Below are 24,346 nucleotides of genomic sequence, written 5' to 3'. Positions count from 1 at the left end.
TCAGATCAAAAGTAGGCCTTTGGTGGGGACAGAGAATTTCTGTCTGGCTTCTAAGAATTTCTAGGATGCTTACCTGGCTTTGGAATTTGGAGCCCATGACTCTGGCTAGGGACATTGCCCCAAGAGGGGCAGACAGGTGTATGGAGGGAAGGCCAGATGAAGTGGCAGGAGCAACTATGTCACCGATGCTCAAGGAGGTGCCAGCCAAGGGTGTTAAGTAGTAGTCATTCATAGTAGTCATTCTTCTGAGGCAAGGAAAGGAAAATGTAGTTTGTTCATCTATTTTGCCACGCTGAGGGTCAAACCCAGGGCCTGGTACATGCTGGGCAACACGCTATATCCCCAGTCCCCGAGGTTGCTTGAAAAATAAAGGAAGGCCAGGGAATTATGCCGAGTGACAAGATCTCAGGAAATCACAAGGTGTGTGATTCCGTTCATATGACTTCCTCCAACAAATTAAACCACCTAATTAAAAACAAAACCCTGATCTTTTGATCCCAGTTTCCTTTAACCTGAAATGGAGACACATCTGAAGGTAATAACATCTTCCTGAGGTTCCATGCAGAATAGAACTTAAATAGAAAGTTTCTGCTCTGCTCTAGACACTCAATAAACAGAGTTCTAGTTTTTGTAGGTGAATTCGTCTCAAATGGTTTTCCATTACTGCTGGTTCCCTTTCAGCCAGGGAAAAAGGTGGAAGCAAAGTAAATGTGTAGCTAAAGATGAATCATAAAGAAAATGGCATGTCCACATGGTGAGGACTCTTGTGTCCATTAGAAGTGGCAGCTGGTGCCAGGAGGTGGTGTCAAAGCTGTGGGGGAGACCAGGAGGAAGCAGAGAAGGGTCTGGAGATCCTCTGGGTGCACCTTGCGGGCACCTCTGGCTCCAGGTGGATAGAGAACGAGGTGCTGCCCCAAGAAATGGAACTGAGGCAGATTTGGGCTTGGAGGACATCAGAGTCCAGACCCAGGTAGCTGGGCCAGGAGGTGTTTCTGCGAGGGATTGTGCCAGCAAAGGCCACAGCTTTTCTCTGTTTCTGATGTTCTCCTGAGTAAGGATTAGAGCAAAGGGCCCTGGATTTGGGCCGGTCCCATCCCTGACGTGCAGGGCAGGTTCTGTCTGTTGCACTGTCAAGTGAGCAGCTGCGGAGGATCCCCCGGGTTCCTCCCATGCTGGGAGGGTCAGTCTGTGTTGTTTCCTTCTGGACTTTTGGCTTTGGTCCTTTACAACTGGAGCGACAATAGTCATCTGCTAAAAATAGTGGTGGTGACATTTTTCCTCCGTCAGTTCTGCTGGCGCTGGGGTTAGGTTTTTTCCTTTGATGTGAGATCACGGGCATATTTCTAGGAAATGAGTTCCTGGTACAGCAGAGCAGGCTCAGTTGACCTTGACCTTGCTTGAGACCTTGAACTGACCTTGGTGCACTGAGGGGCCCTTTGATTACAGGAGCTTGCTGACCATCATCATTGGGGTGGGGGTGTCAGACATTTGGGGACCCCGTCCCCCTGGAGTGCAGAGGGCACAATGGAGCAGGGGAAGGAGCCTCAGGCATGTCCCTTCACCTGTATGTCCTATGTTCGAGGGTGGGCTGGCCAGGCACCCTGAGGCCCCTTGGGCTCACCTGCCCAAGGGTGATGGGTGGGCGATTGCTCTCAGCAGGCAAGCATTGGCCCTAGGGGTCCTTCAGCTCAGACTCTTCATCACAGGAGAGCCGTCACCCAACCTGGGGACACAGGACACATCTTTTTGGTGGGCCTTTGGGAGACGGGGATCCTTCATCAGGGAGGGCTCATAGACAGGGATGGATTGAGAGGTTCAGCCTCCAACGATGTGGAGTGAACATACTACTAGGAAAAATTCAGTTATTTAAAACACACAAGGGAAGCTCTGGTGAGTCGTTTTTAATAGAAATTATAGTTTTTAAACTTTTCTTGGGCATAGACAATTCTAAATCCTTTGGGTTTGTTTGCAATGAGGCACAAGTGTATTGAGTTGATTAAAAGAACATGAGAACTACCTCATTTGTTAGAAGCAGTGACTGAAGTGACTCTGTGGACAATTTTACTGGGTCCCAAAATATTGAAGATGCCATGAACTTTCCATTTCCTAATTTTAATTCAGTGGGGACTTTCAAAAATAATCAAAAACTCTTATCATCCTTCTGTTTGGGTTGGGTGGGTTCCACATTTCTGCTTGCAAAGGGGTTGATTCTGAGTGTGAGTTCTAGGGTAACATGAAGGCTGTGGGTCTTTAAATCAGTAATACAGAAAATGTCACTGTTGAGTAATGGCATTTTGGCAAAGGAAAAGACATCACAATACCAGACCTTAAACTATGTGCTACAGAGCTATAGTGACAAAAATGGCATGGTAATGGCACCAAAATAGACTTGTAGACCAGGGTACAGAGTAGAGGACACAGAGACAAACCCACATAAATACGGTTATGTCATACTAGACAAGGGTGCCAAAAACATTCACTGGAGAAAGACAGCCTATTCAACAAATGGTGCTGGCAAAACTGGAAATCCATATGTAGCAAAGTGCAATTAAACCTCTGTCTGTCACCCTGCACAAAAATCAACTCAAAGTGGATCAAAGACTTAGGCACTGCAACAGAGACCCTGTGGCTAATAGAAGAAAAACTAGGCCCAAATCTTTACCATGTTGGCCTAGGGCCTGACTTCCTGAACAAGACTCCTAAAGCGCAAGAAGTAAAATTAAAAATCAATAAATGGGATGGATTCAAATTAAAAAGCTTCTTCTCAGTAAAGGAAACAATTAATAACGTGAGGGGAGAACCTACAGATTGGGAGAAAATCTTTACCACATGCACCTCCGATAAAGCATTATTCTCTAGGATATATAAAGAAATCAAAAAACTTAACACCAAAAAAGACCAAACAACCCAATCTATAAATGGGCTAAGGAACTGAACAGACACTTTACAGAAGAAGAGGAACTGAACAGACACTTTACAGAAGAAGAAATACAACTGATCAACAAATTTACAAGAAAGTGTTCAATATATCTAGCAATTAGAGAAATGCAAATCAAAACTACTCTAATATTTCATCTCCTGTCAAAATGGCAATCATCAAGAATACAGGCAACAATAAATGTTGGCAAGGATGTGGTGAAAAATGTACACTCATACATTGCTGGTGGAATTGTAAATTGGTGCAACCACTATGGAAAGTAGTATGGAGATTCCTCAGAAAACGGGGAATGGAATCACCATTTGACCCAAAGGACTTAAAATCAGCATACTATATTGATGCAGCCTCATAAATGTTCATAGCAGCTCAATTCACAATAGCTAGACTATGGAACCAACCTAGGTGTCCCTCAATAGATGAATGGATAAAGAAAATATGGTATATATACTCAATGGAATATTACTCAGCTTTAAAGAAGAGTGAAATTATGGCATTTGCCAGAAAACGGTTGGAGTTGGAGAATATCATGCTAAGCAAAATAAGCCAATTTCATAAAACCAAAGGCTGAATGTTTTCTCTAATATGCGGATGCTAATTCACAGTAAGGCTGGGGCACTAGGGAAGAATAGCATTACCTTAGGTTAGGTAACGGAAGTGATGGTAGGGTAGGGGATGTGGGGATAGGAAAGACAGTAGAATGAAACAGACATCATATCTGTATGTATATATGTGGCTGCATGACCAATGTGATTCTGCAACATGTACACTTAGAAAAATGAGAATATATCCCATCTATGTATATCAAAGTGCATAAATTCATTCTGCTGTCATGTATAACTAATTAAAACAAATAAAAGGATTTTAAAAAAACACAATATCAAATGCTGAAGAAATAATAAAGTTTTGTGTTTTGAATATCTTTCCAACAAGTGGAATATGTAGTTTTAAAAATATTTGAATAGAATTACGTATGCATGACTTTGAAAGTCACTTATACTTACAGAATCCCAGGGTCTCTACCCAGAAATCAAATAGACTCACATATAGATGTTCTTCAGCTCTGAAAACGTGGACTTTTAGTATCCTATGATTATTTAACATGAGTGTTTAAATGAATAAAATTCAACAGTTCAAATTAAATAATCAGAGTATGCTTAAGAAAAAAAGCCTATAAAAAGAAAGCTAATTAAAATTCTATAGTAAAAAATCTCCAAAATGCAAAACAGAAAGAAATCATTTGAAGCCAGTCATGGTAAGTCGCACCTGTAATTCTAGCTACTTGGGAGGCTCGGGCAGGAACACCACATGTTTGAGACCAGCCTCATCAACTTAGCAAGACCCTGTCTCAAAATCAAATTATATAAAAGGCTAGGGATGTGGCTCAGGGGTAGAGCACCTACCTAGCATGTACCAGCTTGGGGTTGTATCCCCAACACCCTCCCATGAACCCACCCGCAAAGTAATTTGCAAGAGAAAGTGGAAAAAAAGAAATCTTTAAAAATAAAAAAGAATACAGTCGCACTGATCTCACATACCATACAGTTCACTGGTTCAAGGTATGAAAATCGGTGTTTCTCAGATACCCACGGATGATTGGCAGCCACTGCCACAGACATGTAGCAGCTTTTCATCACTCCAGAATCTCAGACCCTTTTAGCTCTCACCTTAAATCCCTCCCATCCCTAAGCAACCACTAAGCTACTTTCTGTAGATTATGTACATTATTTATAGAAGGACTTTTACATTATTTATAGAAGGATTCTTATGAAAGAACTGGATCCTTGTAACTTAATGTCAACACGCCTTGACATTCTCAGTAACATCCCTCAGTGAGAGCTGACTCCCGGGAACTGCCTGCCGCACCAAGGGCGACGTGTGTCGGCAGGTCCCCTGCTCCTAACTCTGTGGTGCCAGCCTAGGGAAGGGTGGATTTTCAGTATCTTCTGTTGTTCTTGTTGAGTCCAGGACCTCACCCACGCCAGGCAAGGGCTCTACCACGGAGCTACAGCCTCAGGCTTTTTGAACATCATTTTGTTTTGAGACAGGGCCTCGCTAAGTGCCCCAGGTCAGCCTGGCCCTGTGATCTCCTGCCTACAGTTCCTCCTTGTGCGTGTCCATCTGCCCTCCTGCCGCTTCCTTCCTTTCCTCTTATCCACCTGCTGTGTCTCTCCTGACATCAAGGAAAAGCCAAACAAAACCCAAACTCACTTGCCAGTGGGTTGGGCCTGGCAGGCCCTTGAGGTGTCCAGCTGGCCAAGGCCAAGGGCTGAGGGTGGAGGGTGCGGTGCCCTTGATCTGCCTGCAGCCTGGGCTCAGGGTGAGCCTGCCCTTGGACACTTAGGGCTTCCCTGGTGAGTGGGTGTCACAAAGGCCCCTCTCTTGGCTGTCACCCTCACCCCCATGAATTCTGATTTCTTCCCACCCACCCCCAAAGCTTCTCCTGGCCTTGGCGGGGCTGCCTCTTCTCTCTCCCCCAGGTAAGAATGAGGAATGAGACTTTCTCCTGGGGCGAAGGTGTCAGGGGCAGGGTTTCAGACTCTATCACCTCTCAGCCAGGTGTGTGTGCATGCGTGTGAGTGTGTGCATGCGAGTGTGTGTGTGTGTGAGAGAGAGAGAGCACGCAAGAGCAAACAGTGCCACGTGCACAGTGGTCTGACCACCCCCGGGAGCAGGCAGCCCCCACAGTCATGTGAGCCAATTTCTTAAAATAAACCTCTTTCTGTCCATGTCTCCTATTGGTCCTGTCTCTGGAGAGCTCTTGCTGATCCTCCCTCAGCAATATCCTCTGCTGACAGTCTGGTGCTGCTGATGCCAGCTTGGCCCTGGGCCTTGGTCCCGAGAGTCACACTGGCACCTGGATGGTCTGCAGGATTCCTCCGGCTTCCCTTCCTCGAGCCTCTCCGGCTTTCTTGCTGCTGTTGCCTCCAGAGCCGGCTTCCTGGGTTTGCAGGCGGTAGGCTGTGCTTGTGAGGGTCCTGTTCTGAACCTTGATGCTTGGGAACCAGGGCCTGCATTTCCATCTTGCATCAGGGTGCAAATTACACAGTTGGTCCTGGCTGCCCCCCTATTCGTTGCCCACCCTTCCTCATCTGCTGTATCCAAGCACTGCATGCCCCACCAAGGTGGTCTCTCACTTTTCATGGGGATCTCACTTATTTTGCTTCCCCCTGAGTCTCCATAGTCTGGTGTGTCCTGCTCCCACTTCTGGTTTTATCCCCACATACAGCTCTTATTAAAGCATTGTCTTCAGAGACTGTTCCTTTAAGGCCCCCCAGTCAGTGCTCTGTATGCATCCCTTTGTGTCATACAAACGGGTGACCTGCTGTCCCCCAGTCATATGCTGGGTCACCTGCTCCCAGCCATGCAGAACATGCCTTCCCTCTGAGGCCATCTCGGGTCTCTTTTGCATGCATTTCCCGTGCCCTCACCACATGGCTTCTCGCTGACTGCTCTGCTTTGAGGCCCCCCTGCTTTGTCTGTAGGATTAGTGATTTCTCTTGAAGTGAGGTCAGCCGCGCGAGGGAAAACCCTGGTCCCATTCAGCGTGTGCCCTCTTCAGTTCCACAGAACTTGTTGCTCATGGTTGGTGGTTTGTATCTGCTGCTGAATGGAACTTGGGTACTGTGTCCTGCTGCCAGTTACATACCCTTGATTTTGAAGTTGCCAGATGCTCCTTAACTGATGTTGGGGTCATGTCTCCACAAACCCATCTTACGGTGAAAATATCATCAACTGAAAACACACTCTCGCCCACATCCCATGCAGGCGACGGAATTGGGGTCTTTCTTGGTGGAGTAGGCTGGCTGCGGAATAAAAGCTAATAAAGAGAATATGGAGAAAAAAAACCACAGTACTCGGGAAGTGATTTTGGAGAGTGGAGGCAGGAAGGCTCTCGATCTTAGGGATGGAGCTTCCACACTGGAAAGAGAGAGAGATGGAGCCCACGCTTGCTTTATTTACCTTTATATCAAAGGTCTTCCATGGAATGTTCTTTGCCAACTAAGGTAGGAGAAGGGTAGCCCAGTTCCCAACAGGTTACACCCAACTCCGGAGCTATGAGAGCTGTCTCACTAGCACAGCAAAGACAGAGACCTCATGGCTTGGGTGGCCTGATATTCACGGGAAAGCTGGAACAGTTCCCAAGGAAAAAATCTAGGTCTCCAGGGCTCATGGGTGGCTTCCCATAACACACCAAATACACCTAGCCTCCATACATTAGGCTTCTCCTGTGACCATGGGAACAGAGGCCCACTGCCTCTGTCCAGCCTGAGAGACAGGGTGGGACCCACCACTTGTTGCTAGGCTGGGCACAGATCCAAATTCAAAATTCAAAGTTAGTTTCTACTGCGTGTGTATTACCTTCACATCACGTGGTCGCAGAATCGGAAGTAGAACCACCGTTAAGTTGGATATCCTCTGTCTTCTAAGCAGGACAAAGCTTCTCAGTGTTGGCACTGCTCACGCCTTGTGCCGCAGTCTGGCTGGGCACAAATCACGAGCCACTCACAGCTTTGTAGATTCAAACAGCAATTCTTTATTCCCGATCTCACACCGGCCTTCTACAAACACGTTCTGGGGAAATCCACGTTCTCTGCCCAAATCCACACCTCCACTGGGCTTCTATCTCCCAAATATACTGTCTGACCCTAAGAACTCAAGAGGAACTCAGGCAGCAGGATACGCCCTATTCCTTATACGCAGGAATAATCTTCCTAAACCGGGAACGCCCTAAACTCGGATTACCCTAAACTGGGAACACCCTAAACACGGATCCGCCCTGGTCCTTGAGCAAGGTCACCTTCCAGGAGTCCTTCCATCCACTAAGCAACAGGGGGGTACGCTGGCAAGGAAATTGTCATACCTACTTGGCTAATGGCTCCCAGCAGCCTTGGGTCCCAAGGACTGTCCCGTGCCTTGCAGGGTGCTGAGTAGCATCCTGACCTCTGTCTACTCAATGCCAGTATTCACATGCTCCCTAGCTGTGAAACTAAAACTGTCCCTGGGGACACAGTTACTCCGAGTTGAAAATCACTGCAGATCAGGGAGGAGGAGACCACTGGAGTCGTGAACCTGGGCACCTTTTAACCTGGAGAGGGTTGTGAGGTCATAGAAAGTTCCACAGAGTTGGCATGCCTGGTGCCTCTCCTGCTTCTTTCTCACTGAGAGCTCTATCAGGTGCTTTTCATTTATTTATTCACTTATGTTTATGATGTTGTAATTATGTTTTTTTTAACACTTTTTTTTTGTGGTGCTAGGGATTGAACCCAGGGCCTCACTCATGCTAGGCAAGTGCCAACTGAGCTACATCCCAAGTCCTTTCAATTTTAATTTGAGTCAGGGTCTTGCTAAGTTACTCAGACTGGCTTTGAGCTTCTGATCCATCCTTCTTCCTCAGCCTCTTGAGTAGCTGAGATTACAGGCATGAGCTACTGCTCATGGCTCCAGTTCCTCCGATTTCTTGATTGTCCCTCTACATTTATCTCGTGCCTGCGACGGGGGACATCGTGGGTGAGTGGAGGTGACCACCATGTGTGCTGTGAAAATTTAATTGAAAACGAAGCTAATGAAGAGCCAGAGACAACCTACCTCATGCTCAGCAAGATTGCATGATATGTATTCAGCCAAGAAAACTGAATATTTAAGGGATTTTTAATAACTAATAACAAATGAAGCAAATATTTTATGCCTTGCGTTTCTCCCTTTAAAAAGATATACTTCAGGGCTGGGTTGTGGCTCAGTGGTAGAGTGCTTGCCTGACATGTGTGAGGCACTGGGTTCAATTCTCAGCACCTCATATAAATGAATGAATAAAATAAAGGTCTATTAACAACTAGAAAAAAATTAAAAAAAGAAATTTTACATAATACAGTTTGCCTTAAATATGCTTGATTGTGCCTTAGGTTGCCTTTTTGGAGTCTAATGTGTTCATTTACTTAGCAAGTATTTATTGAATGTCTATACCTGTGCCAGGTGCTGTTCTAGGGGTAGAACCCTGAACTGAGAGGGAGATTGTTTCTCTGATGAGCTTATTTGCTGTTGGGGAAAGAGACAGTGAGATGACTGAGACTTAGCAAGAGTGAGATCCTTAGCAAGAGAAGGCTGGTAAGTGCTCAGGAGGAAGGATAAGGATGGACAGGCAGGGGATGGACGGCTCTTGCAGTCCCGGGTCAATGCTGAAATTTCCCTTCCTTGCTGAGGAAGGAAACTTTGAGTAAAGACTCAAAGGTAGAGAAAGTTGTGTTGCTTGGAAGTTTAGGCAAATATGTTCCAGGCAGATGGAGCTGGTGGGAAGCCTGGAATGTTCTAGAACAGCCAGGAGGCAGAGAGGCTGGGGCAGAGCAGGCCGGGAGGAGGAGAAAACCTGAGGGACTAGTGATTCACTGCAGACCTTAAGCTGTGGCTGTCAGGCCCACTTCCAGCTGGAGCGTCCACTTCCACTGGACTCAGGTTTCAGCGTGTGACCACGGGAGTGAGGAGGACGAGGCTGCCCTTGCTCCGGTGAAGGGAAGCACCCAGAACTGCAAAGCACTTCCTGGGTGCTGCACTTCCTCATGAGCCCCCTGCCTGCTGCCCAGAGGCCCGCTTGGCCGTGGGGTGCACGCTGGTTGGGATTGCTGCTTGCTGGGCACCTCCATGGAAGAAGGGGCCCTGGGCTGTGGAGTTAAGGAGGGGCCCACCTGAAGCAGAGCTGTGGTCCTGGAGTCACATGGGTGGCCTCACAGTGTGGCCCCACCTCTGGGTCCTCCCCTGAGACACATGCTTTTTATCAGTCCTCCGCCAGGCCCAGTTCTTTGCTGATGATTCCAGTGGACGGTGGTACAGTCCATGTGTCTTGAGAGTCCCGGTCGTTTCTGCTCATTATGCGACAGTGTGGAATAATACAGCCCTCTGTGAAGGATGGAGGAAAGTCTTGGTGCCACAATTCCAGGTGGAAATCATTGTATCTGACACAGTGTGGGAATGTGGTGTGCGTCAGGTTCCTATAACTCTGTGTGTATGTGTGTGTGTGTTACTTTCTTCCCTCAGCTTTCTGTAGTTTCTAAGACAACATTCAGACCAATATATAATCCTTGTCTGCCGTCTTTTAGTGCTGAACAAGTTTTTCTGTGCTGCATCTTAATGCATGATTTAGGAAATTGCTGTCAGTCTCCTGTAGTCAGAGCCAGATTCAATGGGGAAAGATCTTTCCAGTGCAAATGTGGGCCTTTCCCAATACATTTACATGCACCACATTTACATGTACCTGGACATTACTCATTTGTTTCCTGCAGTTTAACTTATCAGCAGTGCAAATGGGGGCCTTTCCAGTGCATTTACATGTATCAGGACATCACGTTTCCTGGCTTTTAACTTAATAGTGGTATGTGCTTGGCTAAGAAGCCAGGAGAAACTTTTGCTTGCTGTGTTTCAAGAGGCAATAGATTTGGGGGGTCTGTGAATCTTTCACTGCAGGAGAATGTTTCTGCTGTGTGTGTGTGTGTGTGTGTGTGTGTGTGTGTGTGTGTGTTTGTGTGGTGCGTGTGTGTGGTGCTAGGGTTGAACTCAGGACCTTGCACATGCTAGACAAGTGCTGTACCACTGAGCTACATCCCCAGCCCTTTATTATTCTATTTTGAGACAGGGTTTTGTTGAATTACCCAGACTGGCCTTGAACTTTGAATCGTCCTACCTTAGCCTCAGCCTCAGCCTCCCAGGTAGCTGGGATCACAGGTGTGCACCTGCTCTAATCCCCTGGCCTAAGTGAAGTTACCTCGTTTTCCCTGTGAGTGATCAACCCATGCTGTGAGCATCTCTGACATCAAATACTAATGTTTGTTAGATATTTTTTTCTGCCTCTAATAGAAATACTTATTGGGAAATAGAGAAATAGTGAACAAAGAAGAAATAAAAAAACAAGTGACCTAGGTGACCAGTGCTTGGACATAATGATAGTTAACCTTTGGGTTTCTTTTCTGACCTGTGCTATGGAATGTGTAGGATCTATCAGTCTGTAAAGTTATCCATAAATACAATCAGATCCTCCCTTTTTTCCACACTCTGTGCTCATTTCTATGTTAGAAATGCATCAGAATTTCGAACTCCATTTTCCACATACATCGTAGATGATTGGCTAATTTGGGGGCATTTTGGTTGTTTCTAGCCTCTTGCTATGTAGATCCTGCTCTGATGTATGAATGTCTTAGTGCAACCCCTGCTGGCTCTAGGGGCCTTCCTTTTTAGATCACTCTCTAGAAAGCCTATTATTTGGTATCACAGTATGAGCCTTTAAAAAAGCCTCCTTGCTCTTTAGGAAGACCACACCGATTTGCCTTTCCATCAGTGGGGTGTGAAATTGCTCACTTTGCTATATTCTTATCATACTGAACACTAATTATTACAAGTGTTGAAATGGCCTTTTGGCCTTTGAAACATTAAAAGTCATGTATGCTTATTGTAAAATATTCAGATGATATAGAAAGGTAAAATACCAAAGATGAAAAGGAGTCACTGCCAGTTTATTATCTAGACATAATTGTGTATTTTAGGTATTACTTTAGAGATATTTAATATAATATGATACATGTAATTTTCTTTTTTTTTTTCATAGCCACATATTGAGGGCATCTTTCTACGTCAGCTAATGCATAGTGCGATGCATTCTTTTCCTGGATTTTTTAATTTATTTAATCCATGACTTCCTGTGGACATCAGTTATTCCTAGTGTATGATTTAGGAGCAGAACAGTGACTCACATGTATTCTTGTACACTAATCTATTTATTTTCTTGGGAAATTATTGGAGCTTGAGTTTGGATCAGTATTTTGAAGTTATCTGCTTGCCCTTGAGGCAGGATTAGGCTTTTATTCGCCATGCCATGCGTGGTCATGCACTTGGTTTGGCCAGTTTAGCAAGAAGCAAGTTGCATAGCTTTTGGGCAAATGTTTGAAGACCCAGTACTTGATCTGCTGTGCCCTCCTTTCCCTCTTCTAGGTAGCGTCTCCTCCAACAGCCTGTATCCTGGAAAGGAAAGCAATGGGGAAAGAACTGACCTGCAGTGACATGTGGTATGAACAAGAAGCAGAGATTGGTCATAAGCCTTTGGGATTTGGGGATTGCTTGTTATTGCTGCATAACCAAGCCTATACTGACCAACATAGTGCATATGAACAAATTGCCCTGTAGGAAAAGAGGGCTTGATTATTGTCATGATAATACTGCTGTGGCATCCATCTTCTGCCCTTAACCAAAGCATTTCAAGGCAGTCTTTGCCCTGAGCTGCTTGCAACATTACTTCTGTTTTAAGCCTGGAACCCAGTAATATCATCCCTGAGTTTCCTGCTTGGCCTCAGGTGCTCGTCCCGTTGCCCACTCCTGTCCCGTCAGGGGAAACCACTAGGCAGTGCCCCAGACCTCAGTATTGGCTCTGGCCCCTGGTTCCTGCCCTTCTCTCTTGCTGCCCCCAGATAGTTGATTGCACTTGTTCTGGAAGACTCCTCCAGTCTCTCTGGCCTGGTCAGGGGAGCTGCCCTCTCTTCTTGGACTCGGTGGGTAATAAACTCTATCTTGTCATTGTTCCTGTCTCGGCGTGCCTCCCCGTGCCTCCCTGCCTGTATCACACCTAGCCTAGAGACCTCACCTGACAGATGGCAGCACAGCTTACTAGCAGGGTCATACCCATATGCTTGCCTACACTGGTGACTCCAGCTTCTTTTCATCTTTTTTCATTTAAGGTCCCAAAATGATACTTTACCTTAAGCTGTGTGTCTTTGATTTTTGGAGTTGAAACATGTTCAATAGAATTTGTTTTCTAGCATTTTATACTTTTTCTCTTTTTGAATACTTCTTTATATCTTTTGCCAGTTTTTTGAGATCTAAGGATTATATTTTTGTCTGTCTTTTTGAGGCCTAAGGATTTTTTTTCAAACATATGCTAAAGATGTTAATTCTTTGTCTATCATATGAATCACATTCTTTTTTTTAGTTTGTAATTAAAAAAAATCTTGTTTGGGGTTTGTAGAACCTCTTGCATTTGTGGCTTAATATCTTTGTCAGTTTTGGACAGTTCTCTCTATTGTCTTGTCATTCTATTTGACCCCTTTCTCTTTTTCTTCAAATTCAAGTATTCCGGACTCTATCCACCATGTTACATGTATATCTCACTTTTTCTCTATCTTAGCCTCTCTGTTCTCTACTCGCTCTTTAGCTTAATCTGCTGTTGCTTTTTAAATTCTTTTTGCATCTATTTTTCATTGATACATACAAACATAAAAATTGTACATAGTCAATGGAGTACAATGTATCGCTTCAGTAAATGTGTACATGTGCAATGTTTAAGTCAGTTTAAGCATATCTGCCTCAAGAATATGTCAGTTTATTTTCTTGTCTTCTTCTCCTTCTCTTTCTTCTTCAGAACTGGGAATGGAACTCGGGGTGCTCCACCTTTGAACTGCAACACAGCTCCTATGCATTTTTAAAAGAATATCAAGACAGGATCTTGCTGAGTTGCTGAGGCTGGCCTCAAACTTGGAATCCTTCTGCCTCTGCCTCCCATGTAGCTGGGATTACAGCATGCATCCATGTCCAGCTCTACCATTTCTTTATGAAGAAAACTTATAGGATCCTTTCTTTTTGCTTTTTGAAATACACAGTGTATTATTTCATCTGTGGTCACCCTGCTACACAATAGCACACCCAAACTTTTTGTTCAACTGTAACTTAATCCCCAATGACCAACCTTTCCCTATCCCTTCTCCCCCCCACCGCCCCCCGATTTTTAAATTCTTTTTTTTTTCCTGTAGTGCTGGGAATCATCCAGCACCTTAGCATACTAGGCAAATGGTTCACCACTGAGCTACACCTCAAGCCCATATATTCTTAATTTGTTATATATATTTTACTTATATTTTTTTAGTTGATTCATCTTTACTCTGTTTATTCTTCTAGTTCTCTGGTAAAATTCATTTGTCATCTTTTTTAAAAAAACATATTAAGTAGTTATTTATTTATTTATTTTTGTGATACTGGGGTTTGAATCCAAGGTTGCTGTGCCACTGAGCTACATCCCCAGCCCTTTTAATTTATTTTGAAAGAGGATCTCACTAAGTTGCCCAGGCTGGCCTCAATTTTGCCATCCTCCCGCCTTCTCCAGGGTCACTGGGATTACGGGTGTGTGCCACTGTGCCTGGCTAGGTACTTACGTCAAACTTGGATAATTCTGGTGTATGGATGTCCTTGGAGATGTTTTCTTTTGTCTGTTTTTCTCTTGGTCCGGTCTCCCAATATGTCCAGTAATTTTTTTGGAGGGCTAGACATTGTGCATAAAAATTGAAGAACTCTGGATGGTGTTGTCTTCCTCCAGAGAGATTTCAGTTTGCTTCTGGCAGACAGAGCCAGGCAGGAGACTGCAGACCAGGTCGGAGTCTTTGCAAGGTCGCTGCTCTTTGTGGCTTGCCTGACTTGAAGGAGGGATTTCCTATGGAATCCTGGCGTGCTTCCCAGGCCTGTTATCCTGGGCAGCCGTGAACTCCCTGATCTTCAGACTGTCTCTCTGGAGGCTCAGCCCAGCTCTGATGCTTCCCTGCTGCTCTCTGTGTGGTTTCTGAGCCTCACAGCCCTGCGAATTCACAAATGCCACCTGGGGATAGTGACCAGAATGGCAGCCCATCTTCAGGCTGTGACCTTCTTCCTGGGCAGGGGGCTGTGAGACCTGGTTGTGTTGGAAATGCGATGCCTCTGGGTGGATATTTTAAAAATGGAGTCAGTGCTGTTACTTGATCTCAGTGGCAGAGGGTCTGATTGAAGCTAGCGTCTTATGGCTGAAAGAGAAGGTCCCTGGTCTGTTTTCCAGTGTTTTGCTGAGAAGGTTTGAATTTTTGTAGAGTCAGATTTATCTGTCTTATTCTTTGTGGTCTCTGGCTGTGCTATCATGCTTCAGTTGCTTTTTCTAAGCCAAGTTTATAGAAGTCGTCATCTACATTTTCCTCCAGTGTTGCTGTGTATTCAATGATTCATTTTGGCATAAGAGATGAGGTGGACATCCAGCCTCACTCTTGCCCATATGGCCAGGGTGTTCGTCCAGCACTGTTGATTGAGTGATCAGTTTTCTGTGAAGTTCTGAAGTATGATCCTTACTGTTTAGTATCTGGTTTCTTGTTAATAGTGTAATCACATGACTTTGCTTATTAGTAAGGTTCTACATAGTTCACATATATTTATTAGCTCAGCTAATTTGGGGGTTTTCTCATTTGAAAAAATGTACTCTTAGTGTTTTCATGTTAATATTCAATATATTTTTGTTGATATTTAAATAAACTTGTGTATGTTATTAATTTTGATTGCTGTTTTTTGATTACCTTTTAGTTTGGTTTATGATTTTTTTTTCACAGTATTAGGGATTGAACCAAGCACCTCATGTGTGCTAAGCAAGTGTCCCAGCCTTTTTGACTTTTTATTTTGGGTCAGGGTCTAGCTAAGGTTTCCAGGGTGTCCTCAGTCTTGGGATCCTCCTGTCTTGGCTGCCCAAGTAGCTGGGATTACAGGTGTGCCCACCATGCCTGGTTTTGCTCATGATTTTTTTTTTTTTTTTTTTTTTGCTACCAGGGATTGAACCCAGAGGTGCTTAACCACTGAGCTATATCCGCAGCTCTTTTTATTTTTTATTTTGAAACAGAGTCTCGCAAAGTTACTTAGGGCCTTGCTAAGTTGCTGAGGCTGGCTTTGAACTTGGAATCTTCCTGCCTCAACCTCCCAAATTGCTGGAATTACAGGCATGTGCCACTGCACCCAGCTGCTTATGATTTTTTGATATAAGTGAATATTTGAATATTGTGTTTTTATGCAGTTAAATACATTTGTGTATTTATTGTCATTTAATTCATTGTTTTTATGCTTTTGAGATCCCTCCTCATCTCATGATCAGCAGACTGCCTTAGGATATCGATATGTGCTAACATTGATTTTTGCCTTTAACGTTTTAGTCCTTTTGTGTTATATTTTGATTCATGGTATGTGTCATGCTCAATCACTCACTTTTACAGCAATGTTGGTGAAATTCTTCATCTGCTGTCCAGATTATTCCTAGAACACATATGTGCCTTTAAAGGAAGGGTCTTATTCTGGACCACCTGCTCTGTTTTTCCCCCCCTGTGTTGGTGTTTTTATTCTTTTTAGTATTCTACTTTTTCTCTTCCTCATTTTTGTTAAGATGGTGTGTGCATGTGATAGAACAGAGAATCTGCAGGGCCTGGGAGTGAAAGCAGCCGTTACTCTCCCTGACCTCCGCCCACCTGCCTGCTGTTTAGGGCCATTGCTTGTGACCACTTCTCCTTTCCTTCGTCTGTGGTCCCTCCCTGCCGGTATGCAGCCTGCTCTAGTGACCTGTCTTGGTTTATCCCTTCAGGACAATACTTAGGGTTCCTCGCTGTGACCGATGGAGTTTTTTGCTACTACCTTACTTACTCCAGTCAGACCCACCCACCCATAATTTTGCCTGTGTTTGTTCTAGTTCCTTGTGTAATGTATTTTATTTCAACCTCAACTCCTTTCCATCAATTGTATCCAGCATTTTTTGACTGGTAAGGACATTCCTAACCTGTTCCCTTCTCCTCTCCACATCCACCTCTCCTTGTCTTCACCCCTTTTCCAGTGACAATCTTAACGACATTCCTTAACTTTGTCATTGTGTTTATTATCTCAGTTTTAGAATTTGATCTTACAGCTTGATCTTACAGGTTGTTTATGTGGTTAGAGCTCTCTGTTGTTATTTTTTATGTAAATGGAATTGTTTGGTAGGTTGTACGTCAAATCTGGTTTCTTCACTGAGCCTAATATTTGTGAAATCCCATCCCTGTCATTCTAGCAAGTAGCTCATTGCTTTTTATCGCTTAACAGTATTCATTGTGTGGAGATATCTCACCTTGTTTATTTATTTATTTATTTATTTATTGGTTGGTTGTTTGCTGCTGGGGATCTAGGATTGAACCCAGGTTTTACCACTGAGCTGCATTCCCAGCCCTTTCTGTTTTTTATTTTGACCAAATTGCTAAGGGCCCGGATAAGTTGTAGAAGCTGACCTTGAACTTGCCATCCTCCTGCCTTAGTCTCCCCAGTTGCTGGGATCACAGGCATTCACTACTGCACCTGGCTCTATCCATCTTTTAACAGACATTTTGTTGTGTCCAGATTGAGGTCTTTATGAATAAACCTGAAATTAACATTCAAGTTCAAAAAACAAACAATTCTATCATTGGTTGAAGAGTCAGCTGGTGAGTCAGTCTAGGACTGCCTCTCCTTTTCTGAGCAATAACGCATTTTAAATTGCTATAGCATACATTTTTTTTTTTTACTTGGTGTTTTTTCTTTTTCTTTTCTTTTCTTTCTTTCTTTCTTTTTTTTTTTTTTTTTTTTTTTTTTTTTTTGGTAAAGCTGCAACTGTTAATTCATTGTGCCTCTTTAAGGAAAAGAAAACAGAATTGGTCTGACTTTCATAGCCCCACTTTTGCAATTTGGATACAGCATAGGTTTTACTTCACTTAGGACAATGGTTCAGGTATTAGAAAATTTACAGGTGGATCTTGGGAGTATCTGGTCAGCTGACAGGCTTCTGATTTCAGAAGGATGGAGGGGCAGGTGTGACTTCAAATAATAGAGTTGAAGCCAGGGTGAATCAGAGGCAGCAATGGCTTATGACAGCCAACTGTCAGTAACATAGGCATAATGAGTCCTGTGATGCCATCGGCTTGGGAGGGAGTGATCCTACTGAATGTGCAGCTCTCTTGAGGAGGGGTTTGGGAACTGGGGGTTGAGACGTGGGCCAGAAGTCAATGGGCCTGCTTGGAGTGTGTTTCAGAGAACTGTGAGCAGGTGAACTCTGGCTTCTCCCGGGCACTGACGAGGGATCTCTTTGACGATGTTGGTTGCTGGGTGGTTTCTTTTGCGTTTGCATTTAGTCATTTGAAGGAACAGCATGTATGTTACTGGGCTTGATTTGCAAATGTGTGTTCCATTCATATCCCTTGCCAGCCATGATTTCCCTCACAGTAAAAGTCAAGGTTCCTGGTGACTGGATGAGTGTAAACTAAGCAAATTGCTAGGTACTCTGAATACTTGAGTGCACAGCACAGTCAGATTTTATTTTTGCAAATGTGCAAAGTGAATACCTGCTCTCAAAGCAGCTGCCACTGACAGGATGCCACCAAGTCCAGGAACAGAGTTGGTCCTGAAAGGGCCTTTCTGAGCATGGTGCCAGATACGCTGAAATAGTTAACTCCTGAACTAACAAAGGGATGCTGGTTTTTCTACTGAAGACATTAGATCCGCATTGGATCAGCTGACATGCTTCTGAGTTCAGAACAATGGAGGGGCACGTGTAACTGGCCCCTCCATGGTACTTGATAGGGACCAAGAATAAAAAGGGAAATTGAACATCAAAAAAGGAGGAACAGTTGGAACAACTTCCAACTGTTCTGGAAGTTGAACACGTGGAGCTGTATGAAGGGCTCACCTCTCGGTCCATTGTGCTGTGTTCCCATTTGGACTTTCTTGGGAACGACATGGGACCCTGGATGGGCTGTAACCCAGCAGTGCTCTGTACTTGCCAGCGCAGATGCCCATGTCAACAGTGTGCTGAGGTTTCTAGTCCGGGGTCAGGAGGAGAGCACTGCCAGCCCTGTCCCTAGCACTCCTGGCAGTGACCTCCTAACCAGACCAGGCCACAAGAGGCCAGGGCCTCCCACCAGCCTGGATCTTGCATGGAAGATGGCACAGGGCCTCTTGCTTCTTCTCTGAGGGTCCCACCTGTCTCTCTAAAGGTGGGGCAGGTGCCTCAGCAGTAGGGGCCTCCAGCCTTAGCTGAGCACTGAGAGCACCAGGGAGCAGCGGGCCCGGCATGGCGAAGGGAGACCTGCAGCTCTCTGCTCCTAGCAGGGAAGAGATGGTCGGCTCTGGTGGGCAGGTGCAGGGGACTTTAGTGAGGATCTCTTTGCAGACGTGTGGGCAGGGCATCAGGAGGCCATGAGGGCCATCGTATGCTTGAGGTGAGTCACTGCAAGGACCAGAAGACCCCCGTGTCCCAAGAGACAAGGAGAGTGGCATTTGGCCTAGAACAGAGCCAGGAAGGACAAGCTGTGGCCAACGTTGAGGAGTGCAGCTGCCCAACAGGATGGCTTCCCTTCCTCTAGTTCCTCCCTCTGATCTGCCTGGGTCCCCAGGGGACCAGCTAGAACCATGCAGATGGACCTCCTAGCACCCATCAGTCACCTGGGTGTGTGTGTGGGGTTGCAATCCCAGGTGCCTGGCACCCGGGCCCAGTGAGGACACTTGCTGAAGTCCTGTTTCATGGTGTCTTTTGCTGAGGGGGCCCCCTTTCTGCTGCAGGCATGTTCAGGGGTCACTGACCATCCCACAGCTCTTCCTCCAGAACCGGTTCCCACCTTCTTTGCGTGTCAGTTCCCGGAGAGAGCTGCTGCAGCTCTTCCCGGCCCTCAGCCCAGCAGGCGCCATTATCCTTGCAAGGACCCTCAGCATCATCCTGCCCCAGAGTTGTGGAGCCCTGGCTTGTGGCATCTGGTATTTTCACCCCAGATACCCAGTACCTGCCCTCCTGGTACCCAGTACCTTCCCAGCCTGGAACATCAGTGTTCCTGAAGATAAATCAGTGCATTGGCCAGGATTGTGTGCATGTGAGGCCACGGAGTTGGGGCCGCACTGGAAAAGCACTGGAGAAGGTAACAGGGACTGCCCCAGCTGCAGAGGAGCATTTGGCTGGGGACAAGCTAAAGCCTTGATAACATTTGGTTGCATTTTAGGACCTTAACTTCCCGTGAACTGTAGCTTATCCAGCCCACACCCAGCCCCGGCTCGCCGTGGCTCCTCCTGGGCCCGGCCTCCCATTCACCTTGTGCTCTAGCTGAGCTCCCCCAACCCTGCTCCCCTCCAGACCCCTGATTCCATCCCCTGCTCCCTCCCCCAGGCACCTGGCTCAGACCTGACCCTGACCCAACCCCCAGCCCCTCAGCCCCCTTTGAGATTCCCCCACCCTAGCTCACAGCTCAACACCCCTGACCCTGGACCCTCTTCCAGGTGGCCCTGCCTGTGCCCCGGTTCACACACTCTCCCCTGCCTCCTCCCACCGAGGACAGCTCCTCTCTGCGACCAGACTGCTGTGTCCATCGGGCTGGTTTTTGGGCTGTCTCTGGACCTAACTGTGGTGTCATATCATGGGCTTGGGGTGATGACGAGTCAGAATCGGATCCAGTCAATGTCTCTAAAGTGAGCAAAGCTGGCGAGACCAAACGTCGAGGGGCCACCTGTGGCGGTCGTGAGGACCGGGCGAGGGTTTCTTCTGGCTGACCAGGGGCCGCCATTCTCTTCCTTGTCGTGGGCATGTTCCCTATTCAGTGTTGTTCCTCTTTTCCTGATTAGGGGGAGGTTGAGAGGGGGTGGCTTGTGACACATGGGGATCTTAGAACACACGTTCTTCCCATGGTCCCTTCTGCCTGCTCTTCTCCTGCAGCTGTGCTCATCCCCGTATGATCTGGACGACCTTCAGGGCCACCGAGGGCTGGGGGCTTAAGACTGAAGTCTCGAGGGGACTCAGGTGTCACCCATGAGGTGGGTCAGACAGGGACCTGGAGGAAGGGTTCCTGGGAGCACAGGAGGTAACGGGAGAGGGGTTCTCTGACAGTGTGTTGCCTGGAGCCCAAAGCTGCCAGGCCTGGGGGCCTGGTGGGGTTGGGCTTGAGGGACCCACAGGGAGGATGTGGAACAGGCAGGACCTGACCACAGATGGGTGGGGACCGGGAGGTGGCTGGCTGCAAGGTCCAGGGGCAGAACTGGGGTTTTCTTGGTGATGGAGGATGGGAAGGGCTGTGCGGTGGGGGTGAAGGAGTTGCTGGATGTAAGGCTGCGTCAGGGAGGGAGGGCGTGGCATGGAGGTTCCAGGCCAGCAGAAGGTCTGCCTGCACTTACATGAGCTCCGGGGCTCAGCAGCCTGGCCCGGAGCATCTGCTGATGGGAGGCGTCTGGGCCTGCGCTTGCCTGGGAAGGGGACCGGACGGGCTGTGGGGAGTCTCCTCACCATCACCAAGTGGATCCGTGTGTTCTCTGTGGCTGGGCATTGGACATAGGTACAGGGTCTGGTGGCTGGTGGGACCCGGTGAGACTCCTGCCACAGGCCCTGTATGGGGGTTCAGCCAACTGAGAAGATCTTGCCTGTGCCTGGGGGCGCGGGGGAGTCTATTGTTCTTGGCATGAGTGGAACAGATTGTTCTAGGCTAGAAAAAAATCAAACCAAACAACAAAATGACTTAATTATGTGCCAGCACCCTTGGAAATTAGTTATTCTTTCTAATATGAACCTCTAATGCAAGTTGGATATATCTCAGATGCGTGTGGGATTTTTTAAAAATTGGTTTTGAGTTTCTGGACCTTGCTACACTTACCCAGAGGCCTGGGTTTTCTGGCTCTTTCTGTTCTTCATGGGGCCCAGGTCAGGAGCCAGCCCCTAATTTCCCCATACCCATCAGGCGTCTAATCCCTCACCTCGGTCACTTCTGAGCCTGTCCTGGGGCACCGGGAGATGCCACCTCACTCACTGTGTCATTTTATGCAGGTGACTCCTGGTGGGCCTCCTAATTCTGTCCCCACCTGTCCCAGTGCTGTCAGTACCTCGTCACCTTCAAGCCCTGCTTTACGTTCGTGGCACTCGATGGAGGTGTAATTCATACTGGTGACGTGCACACTTTCTGAATGGCCAGCAGTGGTTTTCAACAGATATGTCCAGGCATCGCTTAGCAACAGGAACGTGTTCGGAGAAACGAGTTGTCAGGTGACTTTGTTGTGGGGACATCACTCAGTGTGATGACGCCACCCAGGTGGTGCGGGCCCATCACTGGGTGGCCTCTTGTACTGTCAAGCGACACAGTTCCCCATGCAGGGGCGCATACTTATAATCCCCGCTACTCTGGAGGCTGAGGCTGGAGGATTGGGAGTTTGAGGCCAGCCTTGGCAACTTAGCCAGATCCTGTCTCAAAGTAAAACAAAAAGGGCTGGGGAGGTAGCTCATGGTTGAGTGCTTGCTCTGGTTCAATCCTGGGTTTGGCCAAAATAATAATAATAATAATAATAATAATAATAATAATAATAATAATAATAATAAAAACTGTAGACACGAGTCTGATGGCAGCACAGCATAAGCAGAAGGAGTCCACTCTGAAATAATGATAAAAACTCCAGTAAACAGTAAATATATCAGCTTTTAATATGGTCACTGATTATCCTCAAATGTCATATACTACACATGACAGGATGTGCTCACTTTGTATGACTTTGTGCAGTAAATTAATTTACATCAGCCTCACTCTAGACATGAATTTATTATGACGGCCTTGAGGTCCTTGGTGACAGGAGTCTTTCAGCTTCATGGAATCATCGTACCAAGGATTGAACCCTGAGCCTTGGCCCTGCAAAGCAGGTGCTCTACCATGAGCTGCGTTGTCCAGGCTGATCTGCACCTGTGATCCTCCTGCCTCAGCCTCCCAAGTGATATATTGGGATCTTACGGGACCACGGTTGTACATGGGGTGTCACTGATTGAAATGTCATTATGTGGCACACCTGTGTGATCGTCCCCCCTCCTAAAACACAAGCCATGCTGTCCCCAGTTAGTTTCCTCCTGCTCCTTTTAGTTAGTCTGCACCCACGAAAGCCAACCGCCATTCACGCAGTGAAGCTGGGTTGGCCTTCGGAGGACTTGCACGTGGCCGGCTGTGGTGCCTGGCTTCTGTCCTCGACACACTGGGTTTGAGATGTACCTGTCTTGTGTGTGCCACTGAGCTGCTTCTTTAAACGTCTCATTTTAAATAGCTTCATTGAGATATAATTTACGTAGCATACAGTTTGCCCATTTAAAGTCTACAGCTCAATGTATTTTTTTGTATATTCCATTTTTAATTTTTAAAATTGTGTTAAAATATAGATAATATAAAATTGGTCATTTTGATCATCATAGTAAGTGTGTTATTTACTGGCATTGATTCTGTTTGAAATGTTGTACAGTATCACCACTATTTTCAATTTTTTTCCCATCACCCCAAACAGAACCCTGTAACCATTAAGCAATAACTTTTCCTCCAGCCCCTGTAACCTCTAATCTACGTTCTTCCCTGTTCGACTTAATTCACATAAACAGACTTGTGTATCTGTCCTTTTGTCTGGCTTATATCACTTCACATGTTTTCAAGCTTCATTTATGTTGTGTGTAGATTTCATTCCTTTTTCAGACTGCATAATATTCTGTTATATGGATATACCAGTCTGCTTATCCATTCACGTATTGACGGGCACTTGGGTGCCTTCACGTTTTAGCTATTGTGAGCAGTTCTGCTGGGAATTGTACAAATGTCCGTTTGTACCCTCCTTTTAACCTAGGAGTGGAATTGATGGATCCTATGGTAACTCTGGTGTCCAGCTGTTGGAGGACCACAGTGGCCGCACATCTGAGATTATGACCAGCAATGCAGAAAGGTTCCGATTTCTCCAGAGCCTGGCCAGCACTTGTTGGTTTGTCTGTGTGTCAAGTCACAGGAAGTGTGAGTGGCATCTCATTTGGTTCGGTTGGCACTTCCCTGGTGACTAATGCAGTCGAGCATGTTTTCAGGTGCCTTTGGCCACCTGTGTCTTCTCCTTGCCTGTGTTGCTTTTTATGTCGTCGTTACTTTATTGACATATTTGCACATTGGGAAATGCTTCTTAGAAGTGAAACTTAATGCCTTTGACAAATTTATATGTGCACATGCAGATATCCCCCAAATTCTGTCACCCAGAAGTTCTCTATGCCACTTTCCATGAATCCCCACCCTCTTCCCATCACTGTGTATTATTAATCTTGCTTATTCTTGGATTTCATTAGATGACTAAAAAAACAAGCATTTGTGTGTGTGTGTGTGTGTGTGTGTGTGTGTGTGTTTGGCTGTTGTGTTAGTGTAGTGTTTGAGGTCTGTGTCAGTGTTCTTGTGTATCAACCAGGACTTTGTCTTTGTTGCTGAGCAGTGTTCCTGGGTTTGGGTACAGCCGAGTTTACTCATTGAGTCTCTTGATGATGAATCTTTGAGTTTTTTGCTGTTTTTGGCTTTTCTGAATAAAACCACCCTAAACGTTTTTGTGCGTGTCTTTATGTGGAGATAGTCTCTTCTCCTGAGTGGAGCTGCTGGGTCACAAGCGAGGCACATGCTGAACCTTAATAGAAACTGTCAGTTTTCCAGGGTGGTTGTTCCATTTTACACCCCCACCCCCTGGGAACACGCCTCCCACACTCTTGCCAGCATTTGGTATTGTCAGTCTTTAATTTTAGCCACTCTGGTGGGTGTGTGGTGGTATCTCATTATGGGTTTAATTTGCATCTCCCTGATGACTAATGATATCAGCACCTTC

The 24,346-nt window shown here is 46.1% G+C and overlaps 1 protein-coding gene across 7 annotated transcripts in view; it reads left to right on the top strand.

Annotated features, from left to right (window-relative positions):
* Nucleotides 1-24,346, top strand: part of Ankrd33b (ankyrin repeat domain 33B) — a 75,013-nt gene that overhangs the window by 9,161 nt on the left and 41,506 nt on the right. For 2 of the 7 annotated variants that reach the window (XM_076857468.2, XM_076857470.2), the window contains exon 2: nt 11,909-11,982. The exons of 3 other annotated variants lie outside the window; for them this stretch is intronic. In XM_076857468.2, coding sequence (XP_076713583.2) covers nt 11,909-11,982 — 74 coding nt within the window. Of the gene's footprint in view, nt 1-11,908; nt 11,983-13,328; nt 13,378-23,427; nt 23,506-24,346 lie in introns of those variants that run through there. 2 more of the 7 variants (XM_076857469.2, XM_076857466.2) reach the window with 2 other exon arrangements.

The sequence above is a fragment of the Callospermophilus lateralis genome, chromosome 5, assembly GCF_048772815.1.
Source record: "Callospermophilus lateralis isolate mCalLat2 chromosome 5, mCalLat2.hap1, whole genome shotgun sequence".
Classification (NCBI taxonomy): Eukaryota; Metazoa; Chordata; class Mammalia; order Rodentia; family Sciuridae; genus Callospermophilus; species Callospermophilus lateralis.
Note: the sequence above shows the minus strand (reverse complement) of the source record. Positions and strands in the feature narration are given on the sequence as shown.